Consider the following 18480-nt stretch of genomic DNA (forward strand, 5'->3'; position numbering starts at 1 on the left):
TTGGGTTATTATTATTTTTTTTTCAGGGTGAAATATTTGTTCTGTTTGGGGGGGTTACCTGATTTCCCTCCTTCTCCTGTCACTCTCTGCCAGGGTGTCTACCCGTGCTGTGTTGTTATCCGAACAGCTCCACTTGAATTTTTACTTCGTCAGAGGTTGCCAGCATTGTGCCCGGGAGGATGGGGGCTGTGGGGGTGCTGGCTTGGTGCTGCAGGGCATGCCTGCCTCCCTGCCTGCCCCCCTGCCTGCCCCCCTGCCTGTGGCTGCAGGTGCAACCCCTCTTCTTCGCAGCCGTGAAACCTGGGCCATGAATGTGGGAGTCTGCCAGTGCTGGCAACATTTCTCTGCTGGGGAAGACAAATTCTTGCTTGAAGTCTCCCTGGGCTCTGCTTGCTTGAAAAATTACTGTTTATTTAAAATCTGTAGGATTGGAGAAAATTCAGCATTGATCCCTTGAACTCTTGTACCCATCAGAAGACTATCAAAAACCAAAAATGAAGACAAAAACCTGCGGAGACTGGTTCTCCACCAGTGGGACCAAGCCAAGGCAGGCTGCAAAGAAACGTTACTTTTGGCTTTCGCCTGCTCACCGGGAGAAGACAGAAACCCTTGCTGTCTTTGGCTAGTTTCTGGGGGGTTCCCCAGAATGCGCACATTATATTTGAACTTCCTTAAGCTACTGAGGACTGTAAAAGAATGAATGTATAAGAGGAGAATGGCGTATGTAGAGAAACCGCAGACGGGAGCCCCTCTGCGCAGCGGAGGTGATGTTTGGGAGCAAGTCTCCTTTGAATTTTGCAGAATGCCTTTGAGGTACCTTGGGCAAGCAGCCAGAGGAGCTGGAAGGTTTGAAGCCTGTACCTGTGAGTGAAGCTTGTGGACAAAACAGAAGCAGTTTCTGTTGCTCGCTGGCCCCCAGGGTGCGGAAGAGGAGCAGAAGACCTGCATGCAGTTTGCCGTGAGCATGCGCAGTGGTCGGGCTGCCCGGGAGTGGATTCGTGCCCCTGGCAGCGCTTACACAGGCTCCAAAAGAGGATTTCTTCAGCCCGGTCTTTTCTGTTGCCCAGATGACTCGGTGGCCAGAGTGGGGGGTTTGTAGCCAGGACAAAGAACATCCCCACACTGGGCAGCTCACGTTGGCGGAGGGCAGCGGAGCCATGTGCAGTGGGAGCAGCAGCTCCTCCCGAGCAGCAGCCGTGTCTGCAGAGCCAGAGATGGATCAGGACTAAGATCTGAAATGGTGTTTTAGGTCGGCTGCACAAAATCTGTGGGAGAGCATACAGAGTGCTGGAAACGTGTGGAGACCATGTTGTTCCTTAGCAAAGCACGAAGGGATGGGAGTGAGTCCGTGTGCGAGAGCTGGGTGTTATTTAATAGCTGAGAATCAAACTTGTCTGGTTGGTGCCTGTGCCCAGCACGTGCATTAAACCAAACAAACTGCAGGAGCTGCACAGACTAGAGGCTGTGAGCCCTGAGCCGGGGCAGCAGCAGCATCCCTACGGTGGGAGAGAAAATAGAAACAATCCCGGGAAGAGGAGCCGCGAGACCCTGCTGGCACTGGGACAGGTCTGCTTTGCAGAGGTGCTTTCCTGGCGCAGGAGGGAACAGGCTGGAGCCTGTCGCTGCCTGGGGCCTCGCGTGGCTCCCGGGGCTGGAAACGAGCAAAGTGGGTGCGCTTGGTATTGTCATTTATCTTGCTTAGGTTGTTTTCCTCAATGCAATTAAGTCACCATTTTTAAAATGAGGCATATACCAGGGAGAGGGGAGAAAGAACGAAATCGGTGATGTTTCGTTGCAAGTGCCCCAAGCCGCTCAGCCTCCTCTGACAGGAGCAAACCGCAAGTGTTTGTCAGCTTTGCCCACCTGAGTGTGAAATGATCTTCTATCAAAACACCAGTTTCAGCATTTCCCTCTCTGCTCCCGACACGTGAACCCCGCTGCGGACAGGAACCGCTGCGCGCTGCCCAGGAATTTCATCGAGATTGCAGTGCAAGTGGAAACGTTTGCTCAGTGTAATGATGGGGTCTGAGCCGAGCCGGCGAAGCAAGGCTGGAGGGCCGTGATTGTCGGAGGACTAAATAGCATCACCCTGCATCTTCCTTCCGATCATCTGACCGAGCCTTAAAGTCGCAATGTCCTTGTTGGCAGTAGTGCCGCTTGCCATCTGATTTCTCAGTTGAAACAGCAAAAGCGAGTTATGTTTATCAGTTAATAGGAAAGATGGAAAATGTTGTAGGCTCGGGTAAGGTGTTCCTCTCCCTCCTCCTTTTTTCTGTGACGTTTCAAAGTTTTTGGCTTATCATGTATCAGTTCTGTTTTCTAGAAGTGCTTTAGTTTTGCATTTGTGTTAAACTTGCTAAAACCTTTGTGCACGCTCCCGATTTAACACAGAAACGCCAATTGTGGTTTCATAGTCTTGGCTGAGCTTTGCACACAAAGATGGTGTCGACCATTTTGTTAGGTAAGGAGAGCAGCTGATTGGTAAATTAGCTTCAAAATGAAAATTCATTAGAGAGATGTGGCCCTGTGAATTAGAATGGCTTCTTGTCTCAGTGGTCCGTGCACGTCTGTCCATCCTCCTGCATTGCTGGAACAGACACTTCCTTCCTCCTCCTCCTGGGATTAATGGCTGGCGTTTTTCTGCCATCACTGCTCAAAGCTGAGAAGTTCCGTCTTTCACGAGGCTGACAAGTAACTTTCTCCAGTGGAAGTGTCTGCAAGAAGCAGACAGTTTTCAAACCAGTTGCCATCTTTTATTGATCTGCAGAGGAGCAAGGCGTCAAAGCAGCCCCTAGCGAGAGCGGTCCCCGTTGTGGTCTTAATAGAGGCGGCAGCCAGAATCACGGTATTGCTGTCAGGTCTGAATTTCATCCTTTGAAGCCATATTTTACTCATTCTTGAGCGGTGGAGAAGTCTCTTCTCTGCCTGTCCTGACAGTTTTCCTGACCCGGCTTCTGCAGCGGGTGCTTTCCTGGGCGCTGGCCCACGGCAATGGGATCATTTGGTGATTCTCTAATAACCCTGATGGCTGTTAGCCTGTGCGGAAGGGAAAAATCCCGTCCTCTGTGTAACCAGCACTCCGCTCTGCGTGTGCCGTCCTCTTACAACAGGCTGTTGCTTTAGAAAATGCGTATGTAAAAAAAATAAGGCTCTCCCAATGCTTTTTCCTTGATTTCCAGAAATGTGATTTAAAAAAATGCTCTCTCCTTTCCCCCATCTCTCTTCTCAGGTTACTTTGGTTCTAAAATTAAAGATAAATAACACCAGCCCACTTTATTTTATTTTTTTTTAAAGGGAAACTTGCTCCTGTTATCAGAATTGCTGCATATGTGATATTAATTGGAATCTTGTTGCTAGGTCATTTTCATTGTTTTTCAAGTACCGTCAAGTCTAAGAAAATGTATGAAAACTAAATTATAGTCCCACATAGACTGTCTGATTGAATCCTCCTTATGGCTCTGCGGTCTCATACATCCTATTAAAATATTCAATCTTGTTTTCTTACTTGAAGAGCCTGTCTGTAAAGGGCAAACTTATAGAAAACCTCATTCTCTAGAGATATGGTATCCAGCCACACTGAAATATTTACATATTTCTGTACTGTGTGTGCTTGGTCTTACGCAAGTTCTTCCCTTTGCCTGTATTTATTAATAAAGACTGTTGAATGCATTTTTAATTATATCAGGCCTTTTCATTTTAAGGAGCGGACGGTTTTGCTGGCAGCCTCTTGCTTCCATTTCAACCTTGAAAAGTAACTTTTCTCCCTCTTTTACCCAGGACGGAGCTTTATCGTTCACTGTTTGGAAAAACCACAAGTCCTGAAGAACCCGAGCAGAATTAACATCAGGCCTTCGCGCCAGGATTGAGCACACCGGCGGGCGAGGAGCTGCCCCGTCTCGTGGCATCTCCTCTGTCGGGGCGGCTGCCGGCCCCGCTCTCGGGTCCTCGCCTAAAGGCTTTGCCAGAGCAAAGTCTCTCCAGCTGCTAGTTCTGTGCTAAAAAAACCTCACTGAAGGACCGCCAGACACGGTTACTGCTAGATCACCCAGGCTCAGCGAGGAGGGAGCGGGGTAGATGTTTAGCTTGGCTAGACGCCCTCCTCTCATGCTTTAAAATGAACTCTGCTTCCTCCCAAAGACAGTCCATTTTTAACTATTCCCTTTAAATTCCTGACCTTGATTTTGCAATTTGCTCAGCATGGGCACAGTGTTCTGCCGGGGGAGGGACGCGCGATTCAGAGCAGCAGGGACCAACCCCTCACCCCCCCCCGAAATGGGGTCACCCACGTTTTATTAAAGCCTTAGCGATTTCTGTTGGGGGAATTGGGGGGGGGGGGGGGGGCGCACGGTGTTTAAGCGTGCGGTTCTGGTCGTTGGCTGCGTATCTGGAATGTGCGACTTTATTTTTCACCAAGTCAAGAGGATTTAAATGTCATTTACATAATTAACGTGGCCTTAAAACAGAGAAAAGGTGCTCCCTGTGCAGACAGCCAGAGCTCCCAGTTCACGCGCCCGTTCCTGCACACAGGGACGTTAGCTGACGTGATGAGCGCAGCACGGGGTGCGTCTGGGGCTGTTTCTCCAAGTAGAACGTACCGGTGAATTTTTCAGTCCAGCATTGATCCTGTACACTCAGGTTTTTTTTCTGCTGATCATGACTCTGAGCCGTCCTGTGTTCACCCGCACCACGACACGCTGTTGAAGGATGCCAGCACGAAGGTGGCACTGGCCAGAGGAGATGACTCATTGAGGGGGTTTGTGGGGTTTTTATATCCAAAGGTCAGAAGCCAGAAATTAAATCCCCATCAGGGGAATTTGTTAGCCTGCTGTGATCAATCTGAAACGGAGGTTATTTTGCGTAAATAATATGTGCACATATATATATATATACACACACGTGTGCAGGGTGGCCATTGCCTGTGACCACATCAACTGCACTGTCTGTGGTTTATGTTTGCCGCAATCTAATTAAAATGCTTTGCAAACTGAGTGTCTGAGTGTGATCAGTGCACAGCCCCATTTCGGAACGTCATAGTAAGACAAGGGTTTGGGGTTTGGTGTTTTCCCTCCCTGCATAAAGTTGCAGCTTACCAACTTTTCAGCCGGCAACTAAGTTCTACTTTTTAAATTATTTCTTTCTTATGAAGCGTAAATAAAAATAGATTCCATTTTTCGGTATGTAACAGATGAGAGTGGAGGGAGGGAAGCCGGCTCCACGCCCGGCGCTTCCCCAGTGCACAGGAGCAGCTGGTCCCACCGTGAGTGTCCGCAGGGCGATTCCCCGTGCCCTGCGCCTGCCGCGCCGCTCCCCAGGCGGCCTCTGCTTGAACCCAGCGGTGCTGCCACACAGTTCGATCCTTTTCTTGGTTGTTGGTTTGCTGGTTTTTGGGTTGGGTTTTTTTTTTTTTTTCCCCCCCTTGGAAGAGTTTCTCTGTAGCTGCACTGTTGCACTTCAGTGTGTCCCTGGAGCTGTCTGCAGAGCTGACACTAATTAATCATTTTTACACCTCATCGTTACAGATTTAAGTCTCCCTTCCAGTACCCAGCTTCCCAATACCTTCGATGCGAAGTCCACCACGGCAAGGGTGAACCAGCTCAGCTCCAGAGACTTGGCTGGGACAGGGCGTGGGTGTGAAATCCTGGGTCTAAAAGCAGGGAAAAAAAAAGCGCATCTGTGTAGGGATGCAGTTCTGGCTGGATTCCCCACACACACGCGCGCGCGCACACGCACACGCGCACACACACCCCCCCTCCCCGCACAGAGTACCCTGGGGACAGCCCCGAGCACGGTGCTGGTCACAGCCTCAGAATATTTCCTTTGGGCAAGGATCAGTGCACTACCCCAGGGTTCTTCTGTGATGATTTTTTTTTTTTTTCTCCCCTTAAAGCAGGAAAGAAAAAGTGTGATGATGTCATTAAACCCAGCTCCTCCAACCTGCTGCAGCTCTCAGCAGGGTACCTGGATGTTCGTCTGTGCTTCAGGCAGCCGCGGGCCCGGACTCTCAGGCTGGCTGTGCCGGGGGAGCCGTCGGCTCCGTCAGAGCTTTTCTTGTCCCCGTTCCTCGCCGGCGCTGGTCCTTGGCCCGCCCGATCAATGCGGGAGAGGCGGCAGCGGCGGGCGGGCTCCCTGCCCTGTGGAAGAATGTAGCATTTTTCTTGGATTTAGAAAGTAAGTGCCACGGTGAGTATTGACTTTGTGTGGAAAACACGTATCATGGATGAATAAATCTTTACGCTCACTTGCAACGAAGCAGCAGCTGCAGCTCTCAGGGAAGTGCATTGATTGCTCCTGCCCCCCCCCCCGCCCCCCCAGCTCACGGCTCTCTGGTCAAAATTTGCCAGGCGGAAATGCGCTAAATGTCACCGCTGGCTCCTCACCGCGGCCCTTTCTGTTCCAGGAGCCACTAATCACCCTCCGTACCGCAAAGAGCCTGGCAGCGGCACTCGGCCCTCCCGTGCAGCTGCCAGAGCCACCAGCAAAGCGCTGGGGAGCTGTGGGGAGAGGGGCCCAAAGGCGCAGAGGGACCACGGCCACGAGCAAGGGCTAAGGCCCGTGCCACGGTGTGGTGAGCAATCCTGCGTTCATTAGCCAGCCGGGTCGTTAAGCTGAGCGTGATGCCCGCCAGCGGGCTGCTCCGGTGCAGAGGGCTGCACCCGCGGCCTCCCCGGCTGCTGCCGTCCTCCGGCTCTGACCATCGGCCACGGCCACGGCCCCCCCCCACCCCCGCCAATTCGGGCTCCCCAGCAATAGGCAGAACCCGGCGCGATGCGGCGGCACCTTCCGCTGTCCCGTACCGGCACAATCTGCCCGCCGAGGGTCAAGGCCTGTGTCCCCCGGCGCCGAGCTGTACCTGTGCCTGTTTTCTGAGCAGCAGCAAAAGCTGTGTGGTCTTCGAACATCATTAAAATCTCATGGTTTAATAACCACAATTCCGAGCGGCATCAAGGGGAGTAAATTAGCTGCTTCCAAACTTTGTGTCGGTGGAATGGTTTCATGCTGCTTGCGCTGTCAGAGCAAACATTAAGGCTGTTTAACAGAAAGCACCACGTCCCGACCCTACTTTGGGGTTTGCTGTGCTGGCAAGTTTTCTGGCCGCTCTCTGTGCGGAGGCTCCGGGTGCTGCCCGGCCACGCTGCCGCTGCGCCTCCCCTTCCAGTTTGACTTCTGTGTCCTTTAAAGTTGTAGCACCAGGGCACTTGATTTTTTTTTTTTTTTTTGTGCGCGAGCGGGATGTAATGTTAAAAGGGTAATATGAACCACTTTAAATGTGATAACTTCTCATTCATATTGTTTGAAGAGATAAGAGTCAAAGCCCTACTAAGCATGCTTTTGAATTTACTTATCAGTGTTTAAGCAGGCTTTTCTCCCTGCCACCCCCCCACCACCACCTGGGTAGTGCGATACACGGGGAGAACCTGGGCCGGCAGCGTCGGCGCACGAGGCCCCCGTTTCATCCGCTGACCTTGCTGGCAAGAGCAGCGCTTTATTCCTGGCACGGAAACGTCCCTCGCCTGGATTTGAATACGCTGCGGGAGAAAGCGCAGCCCGTGTAATCCCCGAGTAACAACTCGTCAGAGCCACTGCCCGGAGTGGCTCCAGCGGTGACGCGCCGGTGTCCCGCAGCCGGGGCTCGGCAGCTCTGCCCCACGCGCCGCTGTGGCCGTGGGCACCTCGCACGGCCCCGGCCCCTCGCAGCCCCCGGCACGCGCATCGCGTCCGGTATCGCGGGGCTGCGGCGTGGGCAGAAGCTCTGAGGGCTGTTTAATAAGGGCACAGATAACCGGGGTGATTTCCACTAAGTTTTCCTAATGCTGCCAATTAACAGCAAGTAAGATAAATTCCCCCCCCAAATAGAATATTAATTCTTTATTAATTCATGATACAGCTGCTAATTAGTGCCAACACAAATGGGCATTTGCAAAACATTGCACAGCAACTAGGTGTAGCTGGGAATGTACGTGTGCGATGGGGGGGACGACAGAGGGGTTGTGTTAATCCTCCCCCACCCCACAATAGCAAAGAATTTCAACTTTCAGACAAACAACTTCATTTACAAGTGTGTCTCTAATTAGCTGCAGAATTAGTAAAGCAGAGTTTTCCCCCCATAGATCGGCCAAACCCCTGAGGGAGGCTGTGGAATAGAGAGAATCGCATTTCCAATTATTTTGTTGAATTGCTAATTTAGTTATTGTGCCTGGCGTAATTGTGATGGGTATTGGGTGTGCAATTCAATTTGTTTTAAATATTTGTGGGAAGGCTGATCAGTAATGGAGCTGACCTATTTCATGGCCCAAATTGAGAGAAGAGACTAAAACAAAAAACAGCTACAAAGCCACAGTTTGTCTGAGTTTTTATTTTGATGTCTCTCATCCCTCTTAAGACTGTTGATGCAACAAAAGGTTTACATTAAAAGATGATGGCACTTTGATCTTGGGCTTTTGAGAGCTTACAGCTTTGGTACTTCTCTTCTTGGCATTTTAATATGTAGATATTTTAGGCTAAAGAGTTTTAAATGTGTTTCTGGAGTTCAGTGGGGTCGGTCCCCCCCCAGTTATATTATGTTTGTTAAGGTGATTTATGTTTTTAACTATCAGGATTCTGGTTTGAGACATGACTGAAAAATAAGTGCTAGTGTCACATTTGCTAACGTGGTCCAATTTAACGTGTCACTGATACGTTTGATGTGGGGAACGCGTGGAAGGGTGCGTGTCCCGGTGGGCGGGGGACACCCCTCAACCAACGCTCCAGCTCTTCCTTTGCTGCGGCGCCTGCGGACCAGGTCGCTGCGTACGCAGCCGCTCGGGGCGAGGGGTCAGGGCCAGTCCCCCACCGCGCTCAGGCGATGGCCGGGGCTGGGTTTTTCCTTTCTGCTCGTTTCGGTCACTATAATGTTAAAATAAACCCGTGGAGGAGGAACAAGCCCTGCCAATGGCTCGCTGGGCTGGAGCTGGTCCTTCCACCAGCACCCCTGGCTCAGCACCGCTCAGCACCGGCTCCTCCCGCCGCTGGGGACGTGATGAAGCTGGAGAAAGGTAAATACTCGTGGCCTGGTTCGTACAGTACAAACCTCTGCCTGGCTGAGGTGTCAGGACAGGATGTCCCGGGGGGGGGGGGACAAGAGCGGCAACAGCCCCCCAAGAGGCACAGGATGGCGCAGAGCCCATCAGCTCCGGCGAGGGGCACAGCCAGACCACGACGTACTCCAGCTCCATCCTCCTGCACCGGCAGCCGCCAGACCTCGCTCCAGAGGTGCCGCACAAAACTCCTTGTTCTCGCCTTAAGGAAAAGCCGGGCTCCCCAGCGGAGCTCAGGACAAAGGGGGGGAAACACAGATTTCCACTCCTGGCAGCAGAGATGTAATTCATTCTTTTTATTAAAAGAAATTGAGGTAAGTGAAATACTTCAGCACCAGCGAGAACCGTACGTACTGAGGGTGGTTTCTCCGCCGCCCCTGTCCCACCGGGCAACCGACCCGCACGCCTGCGGCACCGGGGCTGGGGGAGAACGGCCGGGACGGCGGCCAGTGACACTGCCACGGTGCTGCTGCAGGCCCAGACCTCCGCAGGGCTCCCCGGGTTTGGACTTCAGACCGGCTCCGATGTAAGCGATGGTGTATGGGGCTCCTTTACCCCCAAATGACGCGGGGCTGACCCCGTGCCTGTAACACTGAACCAGAGGGGGCTGCTCTTGCCCAGCAGGTAAGAGACTTTGGCAGCGACAGCTCCCCCCTCCCCAAGCAGAAGGAAGGGAGCAGTGGGCACCGGGACACTTCCCGCAACACCCGCAGACGGCCTGGACAAGGGACTGACTTGTGACACCACCGGTAGGAAATCCTGGTGACGGCGGAGGAGCCCAATGAGTCGCCCGCACCGTGATGCCCCCCCGAGCGGTCCTGCCTGGCTGAGACATTCTGTCTGTCCTGCGTGTCCTGCTGCAGCCCGCATTGGCATAAGTAAAAGCATCTTTGGGGGTTGTTCAGGGAGCTCTAGTGGGGGGAAAAAAAGTCTTTTACATGAAATTAGGGTTCTTAACTATTAAGAAAAAGCTAGTCCTTCAGATGAGCAGCAGGGCTGCACCGAAGCTGCTCGTCCCCCTGGGGAGGAGAGCAGTGACCCCAGTGCCGCACCTCGATTTTACACGCACAGAAGGGCTGCATTGCACTCCAGAAGGAACAGTACAGGTGTGAGGCACTGGCATCATCGTTAATTAATTCTCTCATAAAAACTTCCCTTCTGATTCACACTGTACTAAAAGGGGAATTGTAAAATCTGAAATACTTTTAAGACAATCATTGGGGTAAGCTCTCCAGCACTACTTAGACCAAGTTCCGTAACAGTATCTGGGTATTAGGAGTCAACTGCGCTTCCCTCCAGAGTTCCAGCTTCTCTGATCTTTTATTACGGTCAGGAGACCCACGAAAATAGAAAGGGTAGAAATAAGCCACGGACCTGGGCTGGGGTCAGCCGGCGCTGATCAACGCTGCTGCCGCAGCTCCGACCCGGGCAGCCTGGCTCGGCGCCGGCTGCGCATACCTGCCGAGCGTCCGCTGGAGACAAGGATTCCTGACCGGCCGCAAAGCGCGAGCGCTGGAACGGGTGAAAAAGCCAGCCGGGGCTGAGGAAGGGGATTACCAAAAATACCTTTCTGGGGTATTTGACGCCGTCCTTTCCCCTCCCTCACCCTGGCAGGCTGTATCTTTCTGCTTCAGTTACCTACTCACCCGAAAGGGATTAGCACTTACATGATGTACGTGCAGCAGTGGGGCTGCCCGCATCCCTTATCCCCCAAAACAAGCAGGGAAGGAAAAGCAGAAATGGCTCAACAGCTGTGGTTTGGTCTCCTCTCTTACCTCCCTCCAGAAGGGCCTTTCTCACAGTCTAGTGACCTGTTCTAAAGGAACTGGGCACAAAGGCAAAGCGAGCGGGGATTCGGCCTCCAAAATCCTGCCCCGCCACCCTCCCAGTCCTGGGAACCCCCGGAGCCTTCCCCGCAGCCTGCCTGGGGCACGGGGACAAACAACGCCGGTTTTCCTCTACCACGAAGTAACAAGACAGACGTTTGAAACAGAAACACCGCTGGCTGGCCGAGACGGGGGCTGATCGGTGGTGGGCTCCACTCACCCACGGGGCGCCAGGCGGGAGGATGCTGGGCTCCCACCCGCGCCTGGGGGACAGAGCCCACCCGTCCTCGGCCGCAGCGACGCTCTCGCGGGGGGGGGACATTGGCACTTGTCAGCAGAGAGCTGCCGCTGCCAGGCGGGGCGTGAAGAGAAGCAGGCAGGGGCACGGGGGTGTAATTTAGACGAGCCCCTGCTTTGCTATGCCAAGACCTCACGGTACCGGAGCACCCTTCATTGCCTGGCTGTAGCGCTTTCGGGTGGCAGCCGAACAGCGAACTGATGCATTGGTCCAGTCACGCTTTGTTAAATAAATAAGGTACAGTTAGACAGCTGTAACTCAATTCCGCAGGCGCTTGTGTTATACGTTTTCCTCGTGTCTCTGGCCAAAGAACACACTTCCTCTGGTCAGTCTGATTTGAAAAAATAAAAATGTCACTCTTCCAGCATTTCCCTGAGCCTCCCCGTCTCGGTACAGTGGTCGCAGTCGAGCAGACAAAGGGCAATTCTGAGCTTTTTTTTTTTTTTTTTTTCCTCCACTGTACCGGGCAGGGGGGAGTGTGGGAAATCGATGCTCTTACGTTGAAGAAGGCGAGTCCATTGTGGAGAGGATCCGCACGATCTCGGCTCGCTGGGTGGGTGATATATGCTGGGTCATGTGCACTATCGAATCCATGGCAACCTCCGGATTGGCCTGGACCAGGCTGGAAAGAGGCGAGAGTTAAGTGACGGCAGCCCCGGCACTCGCACCGGAGCGCGTCCGACAGCTCCCCGTCAGGTCTGGGGAGGGGGGGGAACTGAAATACGGGGTCTGCAAGGGAGACTGGACGAGGCAGCAGGCACTACCGAGAGCTGACAGCGAGCAGCGCAAGAGCTGTGCTCACTTGGAGGTCCTTCATGGCACTTAATTTGCCGGTGGCAGACCTGCTCAGACACGCACGGAGGCTGGAATCCCGAGAGGCCGGACCACGTGGCCCCAGGGCGGACATGGGGAGACCAGGAGCTCCGGAGCGTGCCCCGATCCTGCCAGCAGCACCTTCAGAGGCTGCCGAGAGCACCTGCGTCTCCCCCTCCCAGACGACGCAGAGCCCCGTCCGCTGCAGCACGGATGGAGGAACCGGTGGCAACGCCAGGAAGGGACACTCCGGAATCAGACACGGGATGTGGAAACCAGAGGGGCTCCACCCCGCGCTTCGGTGCCCACCCCAGCTCCGCTGTCTCGGAAGCAAAAGCTGCTTTAAGAGACCGCCAGTCTAAGACAGAAAAATTATCAAAATTGGGCCTGGTCAAGATTAGCAGAGCGTTGGGCTCACGAGGCTTAACGGGCTCCGCTGGATGAACGTCCGTGCAAATGCGCACAGTAACTCTTACAAGCAGGAGGAACAGATACTCTACCAACGTTTTAGTGTTTGGGAGGGGAGTTATTTGGTGTAGTTCTGAACAGCCATTGAGGGGAACTGGGCATTTTAGGACGGTGAGCACAGAAAAAAAAAACCTGGGTAGCTTGCCTGGGAAATTTGGGGCTAGAAAAAATAAAGGGAAGGAAGGCGTGAGGATATTCTGGCCATGGGTGGTGAACACAGCGCTTTGACAGCAGTAGCGCAGCCCGGAGATTTGCTTTCTCTCCTTGCTTCACGTGGCCCTCTAAAATAAGTGACCTCCTACAAAAGAACATTTTTCCCTTTTCTGTCTCAAACGGAGGAAAGCGACACCAGCAGTGAAATTTCCGTGCCCTGGCTCTTCGCGGCTCCCGTTTCAGTGAAGGGCGGGAGCACGGCCGGGAGGTTTGGATGCTGCTGGTAGAGCTCCGTTCTGCGGGCGGGCGATTTTGCTCAAGGCACGTGCAGGTACAGAGCACTACAGCCCGGGCAGCAGGAACAGGGGACGCAGACCTCGTACAGATCCCTCTGTTTCACCGTAGCTCCACGTTTGCCGCCGTATTTGCGTTTCCGGAGGAAAGTGCGTTTCCACATACCCTTGACGTGTTTGCCATACGAAAAGGCCAGTGACCGCGGAACTGACTGATGCACTTTCCTCAGCTGGGGAAGCGCACCGGCCAAGATCGAAGGCTGAATTTTTTAAAATCCCTGTTCTGCGGGGGCAGAGCGCGCGTAGCTGGCTTACCTCCGTATCTGTTTGAGGATGTAGTCCCGCGAGATGTATTTGATGTTTTCATCCACAACCGAGCGAACGCCTTCCTCTTCCGTTAGCTGTTTTTCCAGCCACTCCACCAGGTCCTTGTTACTGTCCCATAAGTATGCCTGCAAACACACCGCACGCGTCACCCCGTGTCCCGGTGCTCCCCACGCACCCTTCCCGAAATTTAACTCGCAGTTATTGGCAGCCGTGGGTAAAACATTCAGCTGCAGCCCTCCGCGGTTTTCCCAGTGTGCGCGGCTTTTATAAACCCAACTAACAATTAGCAAAAGTCACAAGACGATACAATTCTTTTGCATCTCCTTCCACAAACGTGCCTAAAGGGAACGCGGAGGCGGCAGTGCTGCCAGAAGCCATCCCAGCTGAAATCCCAGCTTCCTTCCGGGGTCAGACGCCCAGCTTGGGGTGAAACAGGGCTGCCCCAGAGGTGAGGGGGGTCAGAGATGCGGCTGACCTGGAGCTCCTCCCTGTGCTGAGCTGTCACGGGAGTCCCCGTCACCCGGCGTTCGGGTCCCCCAACAAACGCGGGATCCCCGATCCAGCCCGGAAGCCAGACAGCCCCTGCAGCAGGTGTGTGCACAGCGGAGGAGGTCGGGGCGTCCACATCCCCCAACAGCCTTGGCTGCAAATCCCTTTTTTTCTTTTGCAAGATCATTTCACCTGATATTTGCTAGGTAGTTGACTACATAATAATTCAGGAGTGTGTTAGACGCCTAATAGCCTTCTCGCTCCTCTCTTCTCCTCTCATTTTCTTTACAAATCATTTAAGAATCGTTTTGTTAATGGTTTCCGGAAAAGCAAGTACCGCCATTAGCACTCATTCATATTTATGTCATTTTATTTGGGTAATTAAACACAAAGCTCGTCATTTAAAGGTGCACTATCCTTCTCTGTTATCACTAACGAAGTCAAAGTCAGAATGACAATGAGCTCGGTGCGGTAACGCACCGCGGGGCCGAGCGGGCACCCTCCCGGCGCGGGCACAGACCCCAGCAGACCACCCGCCGCCGCGCCCGGGCACCTTCGATCCTCGCGGCCGCCTCTGCGCCCTGACCGGGAGCGGGGCGATTGCAGGGGCTGGCCGGGGAGCGGGAGGCAGAAGCACCCGACGGATGTCGGCACCCGAAGGTGAAGCCTCGCCGTGGGGGCCCCGGAGACCCTTGGAGCAGCAGCAGCGAAGCCAGCAGAATACTTCGCTTCGCGGCGTGCAGCGGGTTCCTCCGGGCAGCCTCTCCTGCTCTCCCAGCCGAGCGGTGCCTGCGCCTCCACAGCCCCCGCCATCCCTTCGAGGAGCTGAGCTTCCCCCGGGGAACAGGGGAGCGCAAAGGCGGCACCGCGCACTAATCGGCCTCCTCGCTGCTCGCCCTGTGCTTGTATATTTAATTACCAGCTTCCAAAGTCCAAGGAACCGTTTCTCCCTCCTCCCCGGGCCTCTCGCAAGCAGCGCTCCTTCCTTCCCCGCGTTGGCGAAGGTGTTGCTGCACCCATGGGTGCGAGCCGGCGCTGCCGCGAGGAAGCCCGGAGCACAGACCCTACTCCAGCCCCCAGCATCGGTCCTGCCTGACACGCTTGAGTAAGAAACAGGGATTTTTTTATTTTTTTTTTTTACATTACGTATGATTGTCCTAAAACAGTGATGTCATTTCAACCTCAAGACTTTGCTTATTTCACTGTTTTTTCTTATTATTATTTTAAACTCGTTAGGTTTTGCTCCTTGCTTCTGCCCCTAGACGTGACAGAAATGCTCCCTGCATACAAAGCAGGGCACTCAGGAAGATTTCAGGGAAGGAGAAAAAAAAAAAAATCCACCCCAAGAAGCTGCCTTACGGTTGCAGACCTGCGTAAAGCTAGATTTACCCAAGAATCCCAAAGCTTTTAGTTTAGGAGAATATTTAATACTCTTATTAATCATTTTTAATCCGTTTGCTTTTAATTAAGAAACAGCATGATGCTTTCCTATCAACATATGCCAGGGAGCAGATTAATTGTGGCTTAAGATAACTCTCCTTGATTGGTGTAATGTATTAGCTAACGAGATGCCCGCTTTTAAAGACGCTCAGACACTACCTTGGAAAGCCTGCTGCCCTCCAGAGAACACCTCCCCCCCTTTTCTGGAACCTCTGAGCATTTGTGACTTTAAAAATAAAATAAAAAGTAAAATATAAATAAAATTAAATATAAATAAATATAAACATAAATAAAATATAAATATAAATAAAATATAAATAAAATATAAATATAAATACAATAAAATATAATATAAATATAAATAAAATAGAATATAAATATAAATAAAATAAAATAAAAACAAACTCAGATTGGAGGACTGTGACAAAAACAACCTAAGAGCAGCTCCAGAGACAGCTCTTCAGAGATTTCCAGCTTCAGAGTTGGTGCACAAATTAAAAAAAAAAAAAAAAAAAAGAGATCCTCACGCAGCTATCAGCTGAGGACCGTGCACAGTGCCAAGGCGACTCGCCGCCCCACGCCCTGGCACGTAGATCTTGCAGCTCCCTGCGGCGTTACAGCACCGGGCAACCCGGGGGGGCGCGAGACGCCCGGCGGAAGAAGGGCAGGGGCTCCCCGGGGCTGAGACGTGGAACGGCGACAGACTGCCAGGCACCTGCGACCTGTCCCCGCCGTCGCTCGGTTCATGGCCCAGGAACGGGGGACAGCATGGCCACAGCCTGCTCCGCAAGCAGCGGGACGGGGGGGTAAGGTGGGTTGGGTGGACATCTGGGTAGAGGCGGTGAATCCCCCACACCCGTGTCGGTGGGATAGAGCAGGACTCAGGATATTACTCCGTAAGAAAGAATAACTAAAAATAAAATAGAAATCCTGCTTTCACACCACAGAGGATCCCAAGGGTACGCAGGGACCGGTCTGCACAGCTCCTCCGCAGTGCGAGCGGCTCCGCAGTGCTATTTTCGGCACGCTGTGCACAGAAACAGGGAGATGGAGATACTCGGGGCTGGTATGTAGAGCATGTGTTGTGACTCCTGGGATTTCTGTTGGGATTTTCTGCCAGACAGCAGCCCCTCTGCGCAGCCTTCTTCCCGCACACTGCCCTGCCTCGCTCTGCTGCGGGAGCTGGTCGCATTGGTAAGATACTCAGATTTTCACGTCAATGGTGCTACACGCTTGGGAAAAAAAACCTGTTTTGCTTTTCTGGCCTGCTATAAAAAATGTCCCCATAACGCAACAGATGACCTGGAACATTACCCAGAAGTTCTCTTTCATCACCTAAAATGTTTGTGGACATTACAATTAAAAACCAGAGATCAAACTCCACCTGGGAGAACTTCACTGAACTCAAGCCCAGGAAAGAAACTGCTTTTTCATTTACCTTCACTGTCCCTTCAACTTCCACAAACCAGCGTCTCAGCATAGCCTGGATCTGCCCATCAGTCAGCTCAGGATTGGCATCGTGGATTTTCTTTTTGACCACATCTTCTAGAAGAAGACGCCTTAATCTCCAGTAGAAGAAGGTACGGGAAGTTTTCCAGTCTAGAATGTCCTGCCCAAGACGTAAGTGGAGAAGGAGAAATGAGTGAGGGACAACATTTATGAAGAGAAATATAGATGCCTTATTCCCTATGGCAAAAAAAAAAAAAAAAAAAAAAAAAAAAGGTTCGCACTCATGACATCCTTAGTTATACCGCCTGCACAAGAGAAATACAAAGACTCCCACGAGCTTTGAAGACTTTGAAATCTGCTCCTTTCTCCTTTTCTGCCTCCAGCAGAGCTTGCCCCACTGCAGATTGTTATTTCCCATGTGTCAAACCCTCCAACGGTGTCCCCAAGGAGAGCGCCAGGATACTCACAGTTATGGCACCCTTCTCCTGCATCCGGCCGGGCGTGTCGTGCAAGTCAGCGAACTGCATGGCTACCTGGTGGTAAATGGGAATCAGGAATTCCTCCCGCTCCTTGAGCTTGGTCTCCAGCTCTTTTCGGTCAGCAGGACTCAGCTCGGGGGTACCTGCAACCAGGCACAGCCACACGTCAGAGACCTTCGGCAGGGAAAAGCAGAGGGGTGTGCTAAGGACTGCTGTGCGGAGGAAAGGCCAGCGGGTCTGGGCAGTCCAGAGGGAGAAGGGAGAGTTGTTCCGCTCCTGCATACAGGTGAAACCCAGGCTGCGCTTGGCCAGGACAAACGCCAGCCCATCAGCTCCCAGCAACGCCAAGCAGAGTCTTGAGTCAAATGTTAAGTGTTCCAGCCCAGATTTCCTGCCACCGATGCTCAGGTGAGAGCTTCGAAGGAGTTTTCACCATGGAAACTCTATTCCATTTAAACAGCAATGAGCTGAGCCATCAATTAAGTGACTTTTACTGGATTTACTCCTAAAAGAGAGTAATGTCCCAACATGCAGTTCATTTAGCAAGAAACATGGACAATGTAAAACCACCTACACAACTTCAAGTTTTCCTGCAGGCTGGTTCCTGCCGGTAGCTGTTGGAGCCACCGCCTCGTTACGGAAAACACACAAGTTACGCTCGAGATGCCAGAACCGCTCACATTCAGTTTACCAGTGATCAGCACACACACGTCTCAACCACAGACTACCGTGATGGACAAGAATAAAACTGTGTCAGGAAGATAATGTCCTGTGGAGTTCCTAATTTTTAATTTATTTTAAAGCATTCAGCTCAGATAAAATTAATTTTGATTAAAACAAAACCCACGCATTAAACAGTCTCTGATTAATTTCGGAATTGCCTGACCCAGACTAAGCCAGGCAAGGGGAAACGCGTTGTGCTGTGGAGGCACGTCGCGGCTCCTGCCGCTTCCCGCAGCGGAACAAGGTGCTGCTTCCCTCGGCTGCCCCTTTATCAAACCAAGAATGTAAATCCCCTCCTTCTCCCTGTAACAGGCCACAGGGAGCGTAACTGTAAGTGCAATCTCCACTGAACCTGCAGTAATTTACACCAGGTCAAAGTTAGCCCAGAAGTAGGTCGATGCTTCTCCTACACTGCCTCACCAACGCACGCGCAAGGTCCTTGTGCAGAGGCAGAGTATTTAGAGCCAATCTTAGTTCAATTTAAGCAAAGATTGCAATCTAAGCCAAATTATACGGTACTGGATATTCTGCTGAATTGCACCATTTTTTAACCTCCCATCCACACCAGAAGCTCTGGTTGCAAGTTCGCGGCCTCTGAGACAGCTGCCTCCCATCCCACCTCCCCGTTTAAAGCCGAGGTCGCTGGCA

General features: G+C 52.4%; 2 protein-coding genes across 10 annotated transcripts in view; one reads left to right on the forward strand and one right to left on the reverse strand.

The window, feature by feature from the left end:
• The window catches only part of AATF (apoptosis antagonizing transcription factor), a 56399-nt gene extending 51411 nt beyond the window's left edge, over positions 1–4988 (forward strand). The window contains exon 12 of the mRNA XM_054847466.1: positions 3778–4988. Within this exon, the coding sequence (XP_054703441.1) occupies positions 3778–3841 (64 nt within the window). The 3' untranslated portion in view covers positions 3842–4988. The remainder of the gene's footprint in view (positions 1–3777) is intronic.
• Positions 4989–9350: 4362 nt separating this feature from the next.
• ACACA (acetyl-CoA carboxylase alpha) overlaps positions 9351–18480 on the reverse strand; it is a 140144-nt gene continuing 131014 nt past the window's right edge. For all 9 annotated transcript variants that reach the window (XM_054847960.1, XM_054847967.1, XM_054847963.1 and 6 more), the window contains 4 exons: positions 17098–17252; positions 16620–16790; positions 13241–13377; positions 9351–11820 (listed from right to left, as the gene is read on the reverse strand). In XM_054847960.1, the coding sequence (XP_054703935.1) occupies positions 11694–11820; positions 13241–13377; positions 16620–16790; positions 17098–17252 (590 nt within the window). In that variant the 3' untranslated portion in view covers positions 9351–11693. The remainder of the gene's footprint in view (positions 11821–13240; positions 13378–16619; positions 16791–17097; positions 17253–18480) is intronic.

This window comes from Grus americana, chromosome 19, assembly GCF_028858705.1.
Source record: "Grus americana isolate bGruAme1 chromosome 19, bGruAme1.mat, whole genome shotgun sequence".
Lineage (NCBI taxonomy): Eukaryota > Metazoa > Chordata > Aves > Gruiformes > Gruidae > Grus > Grus americana.